This window comes from Asterias amurensis, chromosome 1, assembly GCF_032118995.1.
Source record: "Asterias amurensis chromosome 1, ASM3211899v1".
Lineage (NCBI taxonomy): Eukaryota > Metazoa > Echinodermata > Asteroidea > Forcipulatida > Asteriidae > Asterias > Asterias amurensis.
This window is the reverse complement of record NC_092648.1, coordinates 10,000,710-10,019,478: the sequence shown is the minus strand read 5'-3', so window position 1 is coordinate 10,019,478 and position 18,769 is coordinate 10,000,710. Positions and strand designations below refer to the sequence as shown.

At 37.7% G+C, this 18,769-nt stretch overlaps 2 protein-coding genes across 2 annotated transcripts in view; one reads left to right on the top strand and one right to left on the bottom strand.

Moving 5' to 3' along the window:
- LOC139945034 (DNA polymerase epsilon subunit 2-like) overlaps positions 1 to 4,731 on the top strand; it is a 19,746-nt gene extending 15,015 nt beyond the window's left edge. Inside the window, exon 14 of the mRNA XM_071942284.1 lies at positions 805 to 4,731. Within this exon, the coding sequence (XP_071798385.1) occupies positions 805 to 823 (19 nt within the window). The 3' untranslated portion in view covers positions 824 to 4,731. The remainder of the gene's footprint in view (positions 1 to 804) is intronic.
- Positions 3,115 to 18,769, bottom strand: LOC139945028 (protein amnionless-like). The gene is made up of 12 exons (XM_071942270.1): positions 18,574 to 18,769; positions 16,162 to 16,277; positions 12,963 to 13,101; positions 12,106 to 12,299; positions 11,597 to 11,743; positions 11,104 to 11,191; positions 10,331 to 10,437; positions 8,742 to 8,907; positions 7,932 to 8,097; positions 7,222 to 7,372; positions 5,904 to 6,201; positions 3,115 to 5,026 (listed from the first exon to the last, which is right to left on the bottom strand). The coding sequence occupies exons 1-11, from the start codon at positions 18,605 to 18,607 to the stop codon at positions 5,908 to 5,910; spliced, it is 1,602 nt and encodes a 533-aa protein (XP_071798371.1). The 5' UTR covers positions 18,608 to 18,769; the 3' UTR covers positions 3,115 to 5,026; positions 5,904 to 5,907.

The window sequence follows — 18,769 nt, the reverse complement described above, 5'->3', positions numbered from 1 at the left end:
AGCAGTGTTGTAGCCACGGAGGGCGGTGCTGGGCGGGCCTGCCCAGGACTCACATTTTTTGCCCAGCACTCTGAGCAAAATACATTGTGCTGCCCAGCACAGATTTCAACTGTTGTCCTCTTTGCATTGATCTGAGACACAGCTAATGATGAGGAGAATCAAATGTCACAGAGAAAGAACACAATCAAAAGGCCATTCAACTTATTGCATGGCCCCATAACACAAACAGCAATAATGATCGCATAATTTAACACAAATAATTTTGTTGATCCCCTTTCCCTTGGTAGACTTCCAACAAAATTTGATTTATTGCCCACCACTAAAGCTGGTCTAGCTACAACCCTGGCTACCAGCCCTCCCCCAACAAAATACAGTTTGTGACTTGCTTCCTGCTCATTTTTTGCTGTACAGCAAACATTTGTTTAAGGGATGGTATATGTTTGGTAATCACGTTTAAAATTAAAGGCAATACAAACTATTGGTTAGAAGCCTACAGCAACTTTCATTGTTACACGTATAAAGCATTTGAGAAACATTTTACTTTCAACATTTCAACATTTTATGCACCAAAATTTGAATCTGAAAAGCGTCACAGCAGCAACGCTTCTCCAATCAGGTATTACATGTATTAATCTTCCTGCATGGACATAGTCACTCCTGATTTTCTGCAATATCTTAAAAACCTGATCACCTTCGGAAAATAAATTTTCTCATGTTAGTTTCAATTTATATAGAATTGCAAAATCGAACGATTCCAAATACCTGCTTAGCTTTAAACAATGTTTTTGTATTTTGTTCTTTCAGCAAAATTGAAGATGAATGAAAAACCTGACAAGCCCAGAGTAGCGTGTGGACTGCAAATTGACTCCAAGTCAATAGATGGCAAAATTATCAACCAAACAGGTCGAGTGTCTCCTCCATGTCAGGACACCCTGTATACAGAGTACAGTCAGAATGCGGGTTATCCACACACAGGTTCTGGACTAAATACAACAGTTTATCTCAGATAAAGAGAAAATTAGGTTTCATTGAGAATATATTTTAGATTCAAATCTGCAAAATGTGTTGTCTGTTATCACTTTTTAAGCAGGCATACAACAGCATACAACTTTCTTGTAGACCTTTTCGCAATTACCCATTGCGCAAGCGCTAACTGTTGAATGAGCTGCATGGCTAGACCAGCATGCACCTCATTTAATGCCTAGAGTGCGCGTACCGAGTATTTGCCTTGTCTATGCACATGATGTAATTTCAGTAGGGCGCCCTCACCTAGAGGTCAAGAGGAGGTTGTTCATTGGCTAAACATTTGCGTTACCATGCAAATCTGTGCATAGCGATTGTTTCATCGTTCGACCTTTAAGATGGCGGCTGGACGACATCAATGCATTAGATCTATAACCTTGTTTTGATTTCTCAGCTGTGCCATTGGAAAGCATGAGTGGATTTCTGATAAATAAAGTTCTTCTGCAACCCAACTCCAACAGCTCGAGTTGCATGTGAGACACAGATGCACTATATTTGTCTGTATTCCACGAGCGCTTGTGATATCTTTCAGCAAACTTGACTCAAAGCTTCAAATAGCACAATAGGAGTAGTTACAACAGCGCAACAGGCAATATGGTTTCAAATCATGCTTTTGTTGCCATGGATCTACCAATCAGAAGAACAAGAATTCAAATTTACCAGAGTAACTGCTACAAATCCCAATACCTATACTGTACAGGCTTTTTTAAACCAAGGTAAACCAAGGTTTGCAAGTTTCATTTTACCCTCCCCATGTATTATTGCCTTTTTCCTTATTCAAAAGATGTATATTCTATGTAAATAAATAATTTTAAATTCACATTTATTTCGTTGTTGTACAGTTAATACTTAAGAAAATAAAAACATATCAGAAATTAACTTCGTCTTTTTCAACTTTTATTGCTGTCCCTTAACACAATGGGTGGGATGTAACCCCCCCCCCCAACATTGTGTTTTCGTTGTATGTTAGGAATCTCTGAAATGCTTTGCAGGTTTATCGAGGGCAGAGGTGCTTCTGTACAAAATGACAAATAGGAGGGGGATTCCTCTGCCACATTAGGCAGTTATCTAAAACACAGGTTTTCTAACTGGTGAGAACTAAAAAAGCTACCACAAATGCACAATATAATAAACTTGACGCCACAATTCAAATTATTTTTGCTGCAAAATGTTTATTGAGCTAATCTTAAAAAGTTGTCAAGTTGTGTAAAAAATATATTGTAAAAAATCATCTGAGTACTAGTAGTGTGGTTTTGTGGAATATTTTTAAAAACAAAATATGTTAAAATAACTTCCACAAGTACATAGTCAACAAAATCCTCATGAAACTGGTGTTTTTTGTCCCAGAGTGTAATAAATGTTCACACTGTAACTGCATAATCTAACACCAACACATATATCTAGCTTTAACCCCATTAATTTCTGTATAACTGTTCAGTAAAATGTCTGCAGAGTCTACACAAAAAAACACATGAAGTGTTTTAAAATTAGAGATACTACAGACCGATCCAGGCGCGCAAGTGCTGGGCGCCGCCATGCGCTGTGCGCCACTGCCAGGGTGTCTTTGTGCCTAGTTTTGTGCACAAAGGCACAAGGAAATCATATGGCTCCTTGATATAACAACGTACTACATTCTTGATAAATTTTTAAAATTAAGCAGAAAGTAAAATACTGAAATTCTGACAAAATACCTTGCCGATGTAATGTATTTTAGCGACTATTATGCAGTTTCCGCGTCTTTGACCCCTTACTCGCCTATTTCAAGATGATTCAGTTTATATTTTGTTGCAAATATTTGTGGTCAGTGATCTACATGGGTATATCATGATGTCCTGTTAAGGAAATTGTGTTATTCGTTGAGGAAAACATTTAATTTCCATAAAGAGTGAAAAGAAACATGATATCCTCATGTCTTTGTGCACAAACTAGGCACATGTACACCCCAGCAATGGCGCGCGGTGCTCAACACTGCACGCCCGGTGCCCGCCTGTTGGTTGGCAAACGCCATAGAGTTGTGCACTAAGCAGACGCACCATTGCGTCTGCGTCATGCAGCCATTAGCCGTGTACAAAACAGCACGATGTTTGCTCATTTTGCCAACCAAAGTGTTAGTGCGCACGGGCTATGTGGAATTAACTTGTTTCATGAAAAGGGCCCATTGCGTTTTGATTGCGTGGAATAGATCAGACATTGCAGCCATTTATGCCTGCTATGGATGTCTTGGTACAAGCGTCCTACATGTACAATCACTGGTCTCTCAAGGGTCAAAGCTGATGTTTTTGATGTGAGGTTTAAAATAAAATCACTCAAAAAGTTACTGCATCTGTGTATCCATTATGCAATAGTTTAGTACTGTGTACAATTAGAAATTCTGCACATTCAATATTGCTTTGATTGTTTATGAACAGAATATCTGCAAATTCAATGAGAAATTGCTTGAGAATTGAAAGAGATGAACAAAAGGCTTGGAGTAAATAAAATCCACACAGAATGGCAACTTTCACACAATCGCGTGTGGAATATGAAACACTAAAGCGACTCTGGGTTCTATATCCAACAAGGCCGAAGACTGGATATAGGATGCAGACATGCTTAATTCCACAAGCATATTAGAACAAGGATAACCATGGGCCATAGGTCAACATCAAATTCTTGTTGTAATGGGTTTACTAATTGAAATCAGAAAATGCAGATAAATCAGAGCATGTACTTACATCCTAATTGTTATGGTTCAAGTTTAACACTGTCGTATTTGGAATCGTGAATATTCATATCCCATATTCCATTTGTATTGAGCATCAACAGAAAGCTTTTTTTTTCTACAGAAAGGTATTTCACAAAGCACTATAAAGGCTGTGTTTCCGAAATGGCGACTTCTGCTACAGCTACAGCTAGATTGCGCGCGTCTGGCTATTCTTCAACACTGGCAGACGCGCCGATCTAGCCATAGCTGTAGCCAAAGTTACTGTTTCGGACACTGCCTAAAATTCATCTTGAGATGAGTTTTTAACAGATCCTGCAAGTCTCGCCCATATTCAAACATTTATGGGACCACTTTGGTTCCACATAAATTGCTTGAACACTTTAACAGGTCCCATTGTTCAAATATGCACAAGACTTGCACAGCCTATATTGCAATATATTGTGCCGTTACACTTTAACTCCAAGTGAACTTGAGCCCCTCGATCACCTATAGTCAATAAAGTACTTTGAGTTATTCCTTTAAACACTATATGAATGTTACTGACCATCTGGCTGTGGTAATTGACTGTTATATAGACGATGTAACGTCTGACGTCACTCGAAAACCATAACATGATTTGCGCACATACCGCCGGGCAAAACCTTTGTGTTTTACACGCAATCTTACCATGACTAGGCATCTTTTTGCCCGGCGAAACCGGACGTGTACAGTGTTTTGTCAACAGAGGGCGGTTTAAATGTAAACAAAGGTCACATCGTCTATACTTTTTATGTGACTGCTGTAATGCCTTTATAAACCAAGCCCGTTTTTTACACAATTTGGATCCACTTTGACCAAGTTTGTTTTTTTAATCTTTTGGTGGAATTTATGCAGGAAACTGAATTTCTAGAGTTTTGTTTTGTCAAGACTCCAGATTTTTTTTAATATTCAAGCTTCAGTCATGAACATCTCCAGCTTTGGTGCAGGAAGTATTTAATATTTCTCCACACAGCAGTCAGTTAATAATTCATCCTCAATACAAAAAACGTTGTGCTTAACCCCAAATCAAAATAGTAATCAATGATAAGATTTGTAACTTTAAAAAGAATCCTTTTTTTTTTAAAGGTGGTTAAAAATTTACTGCATAAAAAAACTAAAAAGATTTCTTAAAAATTGATATCACATTTTGTAATCAAAGCTAAAAATCTAAACCTACTAAAAAAGTTCTTCTAGCGTGCATAGCTTAAGTAATCGTAGTTGTAGTCAGTTTCAATCTGGCATCTCAAAAGGTTACCTCCAAGGAGGGGAACATCTGATTGTCTGGAAAAAAAAGGACATATATAATTAACATCTTAGGGTAACAGAATGTCAAAATGTGAACATCTTCCCTACACGTATGTTTAATATTGTGAATGTATCTCCACAAAATACAAAGCTATTTATGTTTACAGTTGCTCCACCACACAAGGCGTGCAGTTGACTTTTGGATCAACTCAAATGTTAACCAGTAAACGAAGGAAGACTTGTATGCATGTAAAACTTTCTCTGACATGCAAACGTGTCAAATTCGTTTTAACTGTTCACAGGGGATGTCATCAACAAACGTGTGTTTATACATGCCAGAAATTCGTTTTGGAGGTGGTATGACGTCAACCAAGCCTGGGCAACTAGTGAAATTTTACTACTTGACTAGTAAGTTGCGCCTCAAATAGTTGCGCCTTCGTCACTAATTGCGACTAATTTTTCGTTCCCAAAATGCATTGCGGCCTATTGTTTGCCACAGGCACAGTATTGTAAAATTCGTACTGAAACGATTGAAGGATTATGTTGTCGTAAATAGTCATGAGTGACACAATTGGTTCACCAAACAGGATGTCTCGACTATTTATGTAGTAGTAGTGGCGGCATGACTAACTGAGATGTTAAAAAACGGTAGTAGTGACTCGACTAAGCAATCAATAGTCGTTACTTCAAAATTAGTCGCACTAGTTGTCCAGGCTTCATGACAACAAAAAGATTACATGTCAAAACTCCTGGACAATCCACTGTTTAGCATGCACGGTGCATGCACTCATAATAATAATAAATAAAAATTACAAATTATTTTGTTAAAACAGAAAATTAATCACACGAGTAGACACGGGAGAATTTTAGAAAACCTGGCATTTAATGGTAACTGAGATTTATAAATCATTACCTGTTTAAGAGTCGGTTTCTTGTGTTGACATGTCAAAGCCGACATTGGAGAACCCCTCTACACCATCGTGCTGATCCTCAGGAGACATTTTCACCTCCACACTCTGACTTGGAATCTTCACAACAGTGGCGTAGATAGGATTGTCAAATCCATTGATGTCATCAAGTTGGTCTAGGTTCTCCACCGAGGGAGGCAGGCCTTTACCCTTCTTGCCCTTCTTGCCGGATTTCTTTAAGTCACCAGCGTCTCCAGATGCAATATCGGTCAGGATCTTAGTAGGATCACTGTACAGATTGTCCTGTGTAATATTCACATAGAAGGGGGTTTTCACTTTAGATGGCTACTTCATAGAGTTATATAAAAGAACTAGAGGGCGCACTGGTAATGATGCGTGCACAAACGCGACTAGACGGCAAGCAGACACACGCGCCATTTTGTAAGATGAACTTTGTACGTGGTTGAATGTGAAATACACGTCATGTGTGTTGATAAACACACGCTGTGCGATGCTGTTTTGTAAACTTACAAAATGGCTGCATGTGCGCATGCCAGGCCGTGTATATAGGCCAGTGCCCCCTCTAGTTCTTATATTTAACTCCACAGGCTCCTCGTAAAATCCTAATTCCTGTGCAGATGGAGGTTGACTAAAACCATTACTTGGGAGAGATAACTGTCAGTTTTCCTCAAAATGGTGAGTTCTTTATGCCTTTCATATATACCCGAGTTGGGTTTTGTTGTGTAGAACTTATATTTTGATCTCTCAGATTTACCAAGCTTTTTACAAATGATTTTGAACAATATGAAAATGTTGAGTTGGCATTCCTGAGGGCCGCAATAATAAAAAATCAGACTTTAAAGGCAGTGGACACTATTGGTAGTTGTCAAAGACTAGCCTTCACAGTTGGTGTATCTCAACATATGCATAAAATAACAAACCTGTGAAAATTTGAGCTCAATCGGTTATCGAACTTGCAAAATAAAAGTGAAAGAAAAAACACCCTTGTCACACGAAGTTGTATGCGTTTTGATGGTTGATTTCGAGACCTCAAGTTCTAAATCTGAGGTCTTGAAATCAAATATGTGGAAAATTACTTCTTTCTCAAAAACTATGGCACTTCAGAGGGAGCCGTTTCTCACAATGTTTTATACCATCCCCATTATGGTTTATCCCCATTACTCCTTACCAGGTAAGTTTTTATGGTAATAATTAGTTTGAGTAATTACCAATAGTGTCCACTGCCTTTAAAGTAAGAAGAGTATAATGCAGGCATGACTTTCAATAATAACATGCAGACCAAGCAAAGAGATCCCTTCCTACCTGCATAGAGGGTGTGTTATACACCGGGTTATCAAAGCTCTGCATGTGGATAGCTGGTGGATGGCCAGGGAGTTCCTCCATGAACCCAGCTGGGATGCCTGGGGACATATCCACATCGGCATTCAGTGGCATGTCCTTGGTGAAGAACGTACTGAAACATCAAATAAAAACAAAAAGTAGGTATTGGAACATTTTCTGCAGTCGGCCACCACTTTTTCACACATTATGAATTAGTAAGAGTATCTCATTTTATCAGTGTAACATGGTATTGTATGACGCAACAGTGGGCTCAACAATCTATCAAAGTGTAGGAGGGTTAGATTCAAGTCAAATATTAAATGCAATCATAAACAGCCTACTTACGATGACAAGAGCAAGCTAGTCAAAACGTTAAGACCAATTTAAGAACTGACTCCGCGGTAGTGCAGTTAATTACAATTCTTTAAGCTAAAGTAGTAGTCCCAGCCAATTTTCTATAACTTCCGCCCGGGTAGTAGATAAAAAGCAGGACAGTTCTTTTCAGAACTGAGAAGTCTCCTGAACAATCCAATAAATCTACTTCACAGTAGTAGAATAAAGAAAGACAGTTCTCTAAGAACAAACTCTAGCTGGCAAGTACATGTAGATACACAAATGGTGTTTTCCGCAAACCAAATATCTAATAATCATAAACTTATTCATCCAGAAACAAATCAATATGACAAACTTACGAGCGACGACGCAAGAAGATGAATCCAAAAGTGCTGATAACGATGACAACAATAATAACAGCAATGATGATTCCAGCCACAGCACCTCCAGTAACTGAGCCTTGGGCACCTGTGTTATCCTTTGAGCTATGCATCACTACATCAACCACTCCAAAGGATTCAGGGTCTAAAACGAGTCAGATTCAAACTCAAGTTAGCTCATTTCAAAAGAAAAATGGAGTAAGAGATATCATGAGAACAATAAAACAAGCTCATTGGAGATGGGCTGGACACACTGCCCGGAAGAAATGACAAAAGATTGACAGGAAACCAAGGAAAAGAGGTAGACAGAGAAGAAGATGGAGAGATGACATCAGGGTATTATGCAGGAACAACATGGACAAGAACTGCAAGAAATAGAAATGAATGGCATTTACATGAGGGCTACATCTTACACAGCCTCAATGATGATGAAGCTCATTTCAAATTTGTGTAATAGACTGTGCAAGTCTTGGGCGTATCGAAAACGAGAAAACAAGTTGAACGCAGACTGTATATTTTTTATGCCAGCAAATATTCTTTTAAATTAAATTTAGTTGGTTAGACACTGCTCGAGAAAGTACTGAGTATACAGTGCTAACACACATCGGTGTATGGGTAAAAACCCAAATTGATAATCTTCGCTAAGCAAAAACCGAGTTGGGTACCAGTCACAACAATGTAAACTGAACATACGTTTGGCAGGTAACCTGTTTCTGCTAAGCAACACTTTTCTGTACTTAGCAAGTTTCTGTGCTTACAGTTTTTATGTAATTAGGCCCTGATGCTTACCATTCTGTATGTCAGTCATGATCTGTAGACCCAATGTTATTGCCTTCTGACCGTTACTTGATCCTGACTCTTTGTCCGTTAGTACCATCTGAATTTGACCAGTGCTTGTCATGGAGGTGTAGATATCCACTTCACCCGTGTCCACTTCACGTCGTTTCCTACGATTCTAGTTGTCAAATGAAATTCCTTGTTATTGGACAAATAGTTGTGGCCAAATTACCCTACATTTCAATCTGTTATCTGTGCACTTTATTTTGTGTACTGACAATAAGCCATTTGTGTGTTAGACTTGAATATTCTCTGGTACAGTGACGTGCTTGATCACATGTTACCACTTAAAATTTAAATTCCTCAGACTATCGAGACAGTTGCTATGTCTCATGATTAGGGGCAAGCTTTTGCGTTGTTACGTAACAGATGGTGAACACCCAGACACAATTCTGAATGAATGTGTATGGCACAGTGGTACCAGGGTTTGCTCATCTGGAGGTTACTAATTTTGTTTTTTACCCATACATCCATGTGTTTTAGCACTCAGTACTTTCCAGAGTCCTGTAAAAGAAAATCACAGGCATTCTACTCAGGTGGAATTCAAACCCACGACCATTTAAATTGTCTCGGCAACTAGACTACCGAGATGCTATGCAAAGGCTTGCCCGAACCATTTGGCATATCAACTGTTTCTAAATTCAAATGTAAGGAATTCAAATATAAGCGGTATCTTGTGACTAAGCAAGTTATTGTAACAGACATTCAAAATTAACTCGCAAATGGATATTATTAAAAAAAACTGCTTGAAATAATGCAACAGTTGCATCTTCATAATTACTTCATCTACCACACCATATCTTAAAAATAGAGCAGGACATTTAGGGATCCTGTGCAAAGTAACGATACAAGACCTTTTCCATTGCTTAGGTACCGTAGTTCTGAGACCAAATAGCTTAATTGATTGTCACTAGCCCCCTATAGCGTCCCAAGTCTAATTATTTCAAATCAGGCAGGACAATCGACCAATGGAAAAATTAGGAAAGTCACAGGCAACACAATGGAATAGAATGTGAAAACCTGTACTTGGATATTTAATAATTATCTTACTGATTTTCTCGTCGATAAAAAGAATGGGAAATCGGATAAAAATAGGATGATGCTTGTCATGTGTAGTATAGGCACTAATCAAAAGTCATAATACTATGTTAAAGACACTGGACACTATTGATAATTGTCAAAGACCAGTTTTCTCACTTGGTGCATCCCAACATATGCACAAAATAACAAACCTGTGAAAATTTGAACTCGATCAATCGACGAAGTTACAAGATAAATAATGGAAGAAAACACACAGGAAGTTGTGTGCTTTCAGATGCTTAATTTTGGGACCACAACTCTAATTTTGAGGTCCAAAATAAAATTCAAGGAAGATTACTTCTTTTTCGAAAACTACTTTACTTCAGAGGGAGCCGTTTCTCACAATGTTTTATACTATCAACAGCTCTCCATTGCTTGTTCCAAAGTAAGTTTTTATGCTAACAATTACTTTGAGTAGTTACCAATAGAGTCCAGTGCCTTTAAAATGAATCAATATTTACATTTGCAATGTTTGGGGTATCATGAACGTGGTAGTCATCATGCATCCTGTTGTTGAAGTCTGCCAGGTTGAATGTTGCAACATCATAGTCCATAACCAGTATAGCTCCTGCAGAAGTTCAAACAAATCTCAGGTTGAAAGTCTACTATTTTGCATATAATATTTTGAGGAATCCAAACTGTACCAGTCCTCCCAAAACATCCAATATGAGTTTATGTAGAACCCAAAGTGATCCTACATGAATTCACATTGGTTGATTTTGGAGGATTCTGGCATAAGGCCATTATCTTTAATAGGGTTTTTATGGGAGATCTTAAAATTATTTATATTTTTCTGAAAGAATTGGTGTTGCAGTACTTTTTTGCTGCTCAGTACTGCAGGCCTGTAAAAAGGAGCTGAAACACTACATGATGTTAGAATGATCGTGTAACGTCAAGTGAGCATGCGTCACGCATTTACGCTGGTTGAATTGGAGGACCCCATTAACCCAGTTTAACTAGGCTTATCTCACATTGTTGTAGTTGTGCATTATTGTTGCCAATCTTATATAAGGTATGCCAAGTTCTATAAGGGGGGGGGACGGAACCCCCAAAAAATTGTGGGAAAAAAAGGGGAAAAAATTTTAATTGAAGCAGAGATTTCACATGCCTGGTATTGGTCTGACACCCAGGGCAAGCGCACTACTGACAAGATAAAAAGGACTGTCCAAAATTCTCCCATTGGTAACAATTTATGATGCAGACTTTTGGGGTTTATAAGAGGCAAGAATCTTACCACATAATGGACAGCAACCCCCTATTGGAGTAACAGCATCAGCACATGAGATGGGCATACAGCTGTACTGGTCACAGATCCTCTTCAACTGTTTGGCATCATCAAAATGAAAAAAACATCTATTAGTAGTGGTCCCAATTCAATTGAACCTATACAGATACACAGCAATTGTACCCGTTGTTTGAAAAAAAATACAATATGCCAGAACCGGGTTGTTAAACCTAGTGATTAGGAAATGTCAACTTATTTAACAGCGCAAATTTAGTAATGGGTGTGATCCCTGGCTACATGACAGTTAACAATTGTATGGCTTTTAACTGGCACCCCAAACAAAAATATTGACAGAATAGGGAGACCGCCAACATTAGGGCTAGATAGCTCAGTTTGTAGAGCGCCGGCACGTTAATCCGATGGTGGTTGGTCCAAATCTAGTAAATTGTTCTTTGTTCAACCCCTAAATCAGCTAATATACATGTATCTAAGATGAACTCACAGTGTCTGGGTCATCATTGCCACAGGCGCAGCCGCTGTCCTTTGGGCAGGCACTGCCCTGGATGGTTATCGAAGCACTACTTTCTGAGAACTGTAGCTTGCCATCAGGACCATTGCGGAAGTAGTTAAACTGACTTGTATCTTTGTCCTGTAGTGGAAAAGAGAGACAATTTTAAAACATTAGGAATGAACAATTTTAACTTTGTTTTCATATAGGAAATAACCTCATTAAAGGCAGTGGACACTATTGGTAATTACTCACAATAATTATTAGCATAAAACCTTACTTGGTATTGCGAGTAATGGGGAAATGTTGATAGTATATTTGCTTAATACAAAGAGTAGCTAAGCACAACAAAATTATACTTACCAGAATAAAGTTTTCAGTTTTTTTTATTTCAGTTCCGGAAGTGAAGTGATTAATTGTAGAAATCAAAATCAAAATCAGCTACATGGGGTTTACAAATACTATTTCCGTAAGTTTTCAGACCTTTCAGATTAATAACCTACTTTTCCAGAGAAGCTCATTCTACCGATGGTGGCGCTGGCATCCACATTGACTGCAAACACCTGGTCTTCAGGGAAGAGAACTGAATCATATTGACATGGGACTCTCTCTGTCTCCACAGTCACCAGAGCATCCAAGTCCTGCCAGTTGTCTGGATCAAACCAGTTCTTGAAGTCTGGGCTGATGAAATTGACATCTACAAGCAACAAAATATAACACGTTTTTTTTCAATGAGATTTCGTCTAATATCACAGGGTCAGACTGCCACTTTAAGGCGGGAGGCTACACTGAATTGATTTGGACTGTCCACCCAAATTAGCTCTCACTAAGGGCACTAACCACCTACACAGACTCATGGGACTTAAACAGGACTAACCCCTTCGCAGTCCGCAAGGATGTTCAGTTTGTTGGCATGGGTATTGTCCACTACATGTAGGAGCATGGCTGGTAGAGCAGAATGCACTATCCTCTCAATCTTTAACAATGCAATTATGGTTAAGGTCCTTTCTCAAGGGCACAGGTGTCAAGACCCGGATTCAACCCACATTCTCCTACAGACAACACCAGAGCTTGGGTCCAGTGAACAAGAAAAAAGATACAGAAGGTGCATCTGTTTTCAGCTGAATTCTTTTTTAGTTTTCAACACCAAAAAGATTCAAATGATCACATCAAAATCTTCGTGAGAACAAAAAACAGCAACATACGTACATAGTTAATAGTTCCTGGACTTTGCAGTATTTAGACTGGCATAGACTTAACAATAAGTGAGCTTTATAAATGAAACGAGTTACCATCGATGTACTTTATATTTTAAGATTGGTCAGTTTGAGTTAATTCAAACGTGTGTTTGATACTTTACCTTCGGAACTGCAATCTGCATCAGAAGGGGTATCCGAGAATGATAGCACCATGTCATTAAGCATCAGAAGCTGTCCATTATTAGGCAAAATTATCTCCTTCACAGAACTGATGTTTGTCTGAAGAAGAACTGTTTGCACCTTTAAGGTTGGGGAAAATAGTAGAAATAGTTGGTTAAAAGGTACAAATGAGTTATAGACTATGCAAGTATTCCATATATTCAAACTTCTGGGATCAAGATAGCCCCAACTATATTGAGTTGTATTAATGTATGCACGATTCTGCTTCCTCGATTACTTTCGTTGAACGTAGATTATGGCTATAAAAGTTACATCATATTGCTAGGCAAGTACAACTTAGCCATGAAATATTACTTGATCCCTGTTTCCAGTTACTTGTAAACAAATAATAACTTTGCGTACATGTAAAACAAATGTAACAATTCAACTAATCTGAACAACAGAATAAGCAATTTCATGTACCAATGGTCCCCTGTTACATTTACAAAACCTTAAAGGCAGTGGACACTATTGGTAATTACTCAAAATAATTATTTGCATAAAACCTGTCTTGGTGACAAGTAATGGGGAGAGGTTGGTGGTATAAAACATTGTGAGAAACCACTCCCTCTGAAGTGCCATAGTTTTGGAGAAAGAAGTAGTTTTCCACGAATTTGATTTCGAGACCTCAAGTTTAGAACTTGAGGTCTCGAAATCAACCATCTAAACGCACACAACTTCGTGTGACAAGGGTGTTTTCTTCTTTCATTATTATCTCGCAACTTTGATGACCGATTGAGCTCAAATTTTCACAGGTTTGTTATTTTATGCATGTTGAGATAAACCAACTGTGAAGGCTAGTCTTTGACAATTACCAATAGTGTCCACTGCCTTTAAACAGATGTACTTGAGCAAATTTTTTAATGGGAATGCTCTATACTCTTGTTTATAACGTTGTTTACCATTTAAAGGCAATGGACACTATTGGCAATTACTCAAAATAATTATTAGCATAAAACCTTACAAAGTAACGAGTAATGGAGAGCTGTTGAAGGTATAAAACACTGTGAGAAATAGCTCCCTCTAAAGTAATGTAGTTTTTGAGAAAGAAGTAATTTTCCACGAATTTGATTTTGAGACTTCAGATTTAGAATTTGAGGTCTCGACATCAAGCATCTGAAAGCAAACAAACTTCGTGTGACAAGGTTGTTTTTTCTTTCATTATTATCTCGCAACTTCGACAATCGATTGAGCTCAAATTTTTATAGGTTTGTTATTTTATGCAAATGTTGAGATACACAAAGTGAGAAGACTGGTCTTTGACGATTACCAATAGTGTCTAGTGTCTTTAAATGTAATATTGGTATTTGTACACTTCAAGGTTTGGAAAAACTAGAAACACTTCTGCCGTTGTCGGTGTGTGTAAAATGACAATACTCTGACGTCATTTGCGGGAGTTTGCTTTGTTATACCTCCATGCTGCAACAAAGCAGCTATACAAATTGGAGCTCCCACATATGATGTAACATAAGTGATGACATAACAGAGCTTTTCGTAAATTTTTCTGATAAGCACTGGATAAGGGTATGCTTAGTGCTTATTTTTACACAACTAAAATCCATTTAAACTCATGTGAACTCAATTTCCTTATTGATTGAAAAACATTTTATATGAGTTCAGCAGAGATCACGACTTGCGGTTTTTGTTCAAGTGAAAGTTATTGTACATAACTTGAGAACTAAGCAGTGTTTTATATTGTACACTTTCCTAAATCTAAAATCTAAAAGTTCTAAAGTCTAAAGTTTCATAAATTTTCAAATATTTGAAGTTTTAACCTAAAATTACATGACAACAAAAAACAGAAATTTGCATTTTTACTCAATTCGATTTCCTCAACTATTTCTACAATCTACCTGTCACGTCATTGTACTGAAAAGGGCTATCAACATGTCCTTATTTACTCTATCTGCACTCCAGAGAACAAAGTAAATATCACAAGTACCGTTATATGATCCAGTGGCCCTGAAGTCAATGTTTGATTTCTGATAGTACTATGATCTTATCATAGAATAGACTGAATCTATTATGATAAATTGCTTGAATATAAATGTTTGCCAACTCAAGGTATTACAAACTACCTGCATGTAGATCCAATTTTATATAACTCTTTAGCCGAAAAATGTGCTTCAGGTGAGAAAATTCTTGCTTTTAACAGTTAAATACAAAAAAAAGCACAAATTTTATAACTGCTCAATACGTTTGTTTATCGTCATTTCTTACTTAAATTACATTTGAATTGTTAAATATAGCCATCAAGGGAAACTGTATAACACTATGCAAAATAACCAGGACACTGGAGTCACAAACAATACTGTATGATAATGCATCATGTATAAAATTGCAAGTTATTTCCACGTTTTGGGGATGTTGATAAGTTCTTGGTGCAAGACATTCTTATGTTGAATTAGTAAAAACCAGACAAGAGAGTATTCTCTTGAAGCGAAGAAATTTAGTGGTGGGTGGTTGGAGTTTTCCCAAATGTGACCCGTTACGTGAAAATGAGTCAGATGTTGACAATTTCGAGGATTGAGTTGTATGCATGGCTGGAAAGAACACACCAACAGCAGTAAGTTAGTATATATGTCTAAGCTTTGGGGTGTATCGCGTTGCTGAGTTACTTCCGATTGAAATTAGCCAATACATAATTTTTTTTGAAAAACGAATTACAAGTAAAGTGATGTTTTAAACTACCATTTCGCGCAAAAGGATACAAATTAGACATAAGTATGATCACAAAATTGTTGTTTTCATTGCTTATTGCCTAAAAGTAAGTGTTCTAAAGATTAACCATGCAAATATATATCTTAAAAAATAATAATAAAAAAAAAAGATTTTTTTTTTCCCCACATTCAACTGTCCATTACTTAATAATGCATTGGGCAACATCTGACTCATTTTCACGTAGCGGGTTAATGTGCTCACTATTCGCTATTAATGTGCACTGGGCGGAGAGGGAAATCCAGATAGCATTAAACATTTACATAATGAAAACCAATGTCTAGCAGTGCCTAGCACCGAGACTAATCAAATTCACAAAATTCTCCGGGATGGATTTCTGTCGGTGGCAGTTCGTGGTTACCAATCAATAGGCAACAAATTTATCAACTTACATTTACAAAAACAAACAACACAATTTATTACCGTATCGGGAAAAACGATCCTGTTGTTAGCACATGGTAACTTTCCACTGTCCCAGTTTTTGGGGTTGTTGAAGTTGACATTCGATTTCCATTGCTTAGAAGAACATGAACAAACTCCTATTGCAGAAAGGACATGTTAACATTAATACACAACAGGTATGCATGACATATTTTAAGTAATTATTTTTATAAAAACATTAACATTTACATCATAAAATATTCCTCAAAGCTTGGGGACTATGCTGTCATTATTATTATTTTTATTATTATTATTTGCCATAACAGTACCAAATAAAATATAGGACAATATACCCCGATGCTGAATAGCTGCTGCAACTATTTGACACTTTGCAAATACCTCAAAGGAAACTGGTGGCGGACATTGTGCATAATTAATAGGTCCAACTCCAATGCATCAAAAGAAATCCCTGGATATCTTTAAAGTAATCTGTTTTCCAATATTAGGGAGCTCTTTGCACTCTACATTAGCAAACTTTACACATTAAAAAGTTAACTTATTATCACAGACACTTGAATGAAATCTGACAGTTTTTAGATGTTTCATTTCACTTCAGCATGGGATTGGAAGTTCCTCCTATGATTTTATTTGCTCCTAATACTTATTGAAGAAGAATACAACTGCATTTGATTTACTTGAAATTGATGGTCTGCTAGTCCGTGTTAATTGTTTCCTTTTAAGTGCAGTAACCGTTTCCTTAAGTTCAGTAACCGTTTCCTGGAGTTCAGGAACCTCAGGAAATAATAATTCTTACATTAATTACAAAGCAGCAGGAACTTTGAAAAAAAACCAATTATTCCATATTTGTTTTCATTTTGCATGTTGCCAAAATAGTTCGGGAACACTTTTTACAATAAGTCAATAGGCAGTACGGGTGCATAGACTTTTTACCGGACATTCTTACCAGTCCTTCTGCTGGTCTGGATTTTTCTGGTCATCGCCCCCCCCCCCCCAAAAAAAAAAAAAAGAAAAAAAAAAACGAAAAAAAAGGGGAAAAAAGATGATAAATAAATAAAACTGCTGTACTTCATCGATTTTTGTGCGTGGTTAAATTGAGGGTACCATTCCAGCAAATCCTGGTATGTATCTGTATTGAACGCCATTTTTTTCTACAGTGACACTGGCAGCACTAAACATTATAAGAAGCAATTTAACCATGCACAAAAATCGTAGGCCTAGATGAAGTACAGCGGTTTTTATTTATTTATCATCTTTTTTCCCTTTTTTTTTTTTTGGGGGGGGGGGGGGGGGCGATGACCAGAAAAATCCAGACCAGCAGACTTCATCCCCTCTTTCAGACAATATTCCCTTTCTGAGAACCTTTCACCCCCTTTCTGATAATCTTCCAACAACCCGGCACCGTGTAAGTTACGTTGCCCATGATTGAACGCACGTGGGCACTCGCTAGCTGCAGCGCCTGTACCCATCCCAGTGTTCAATGTATAGCATTCGCTGCAACGCCTGTAACAAGTGTAGCATTAAACAGCCGTTGATGGACATCCACCCACAACGCGTCACCAGCAAACCGAAGACACGTGATGCGACTACCACCTGATCTATACACCGCGACGCCATGTTTCGTTACCATACACATCCGAAAATCGCAGACTTGTCAATCGCTCCACGATGCGGAGTTAAAAATCATCGATTTGGAGTTTAAAAAATGATCGTGAGTACAATTAAATGCCTGATGTTACATCCTAGACGTATCGAGAATAGAGTAGGCGATTTTTGAGCTAGTTTGTTTGGTCTTTTTGTCATTTTGAGGCATTTTTTGTGGCTGGGTGTCCCGAAAAACAGGGTATTTGTTAAAATTCTGTGCCGTTCCCTGGGGCGCTAGTACGACAGATGAAGTCAAAAATTGTTTAAAAGGAGTACAGTGCCCCAGTCACTGGGTCTACTGAGACACTAATTATTTGGCAAGCTCTACAGCAAAAGCGATCCAGTTATACATTCATGGTCATAGTAATTCTTACATTTATTACAAAGCCCAAGGAGTTTGGAAGAAATTAATTGTTCCATATTTTTATTTGTTTTCATAAATCATAATCATATTCAATATTATTAGCAATTATATGGAGGCTTAGTTAGTAGTCCCCGGTTAGGGAACACTTTTTACAATTAGTCAATAGGTAAGTTAGATTAGATACTATATTATTTCATAACGAATGAAAAAAAAAAGTGGTTGCAGGATACGGAAACTATTCCGAATCGGAGTGGTATGGACAATGGAGTGCAAACTCGACTGCACACTGTCCCTTAGCCACCAAGCCCTGTGCACTAACTTTACTGTTTATTTTGTGCATGATTGATGGTTATGGATGATGTCGTCGACGTCACTCGACCGTACTTCCTTCTCTAAAGTTTCACAGGGAAGGAAGAAAGCATACTTACCAAGAAATGACAACAGGATTAGCAATGTCTTCATTTTGTAGGTAGTGTATTCAATTGACCAAAATCTGCAACTACAACATCAGAAAGTGGAATTTTGTGGTGAAACTCCGTCGCTCCGATGTCTGATACAGATCCTCCCCCTGGCCTTGGAAGCTTATGTACACTTTTGACCCCTTTTCCAGCATGCAACATATTG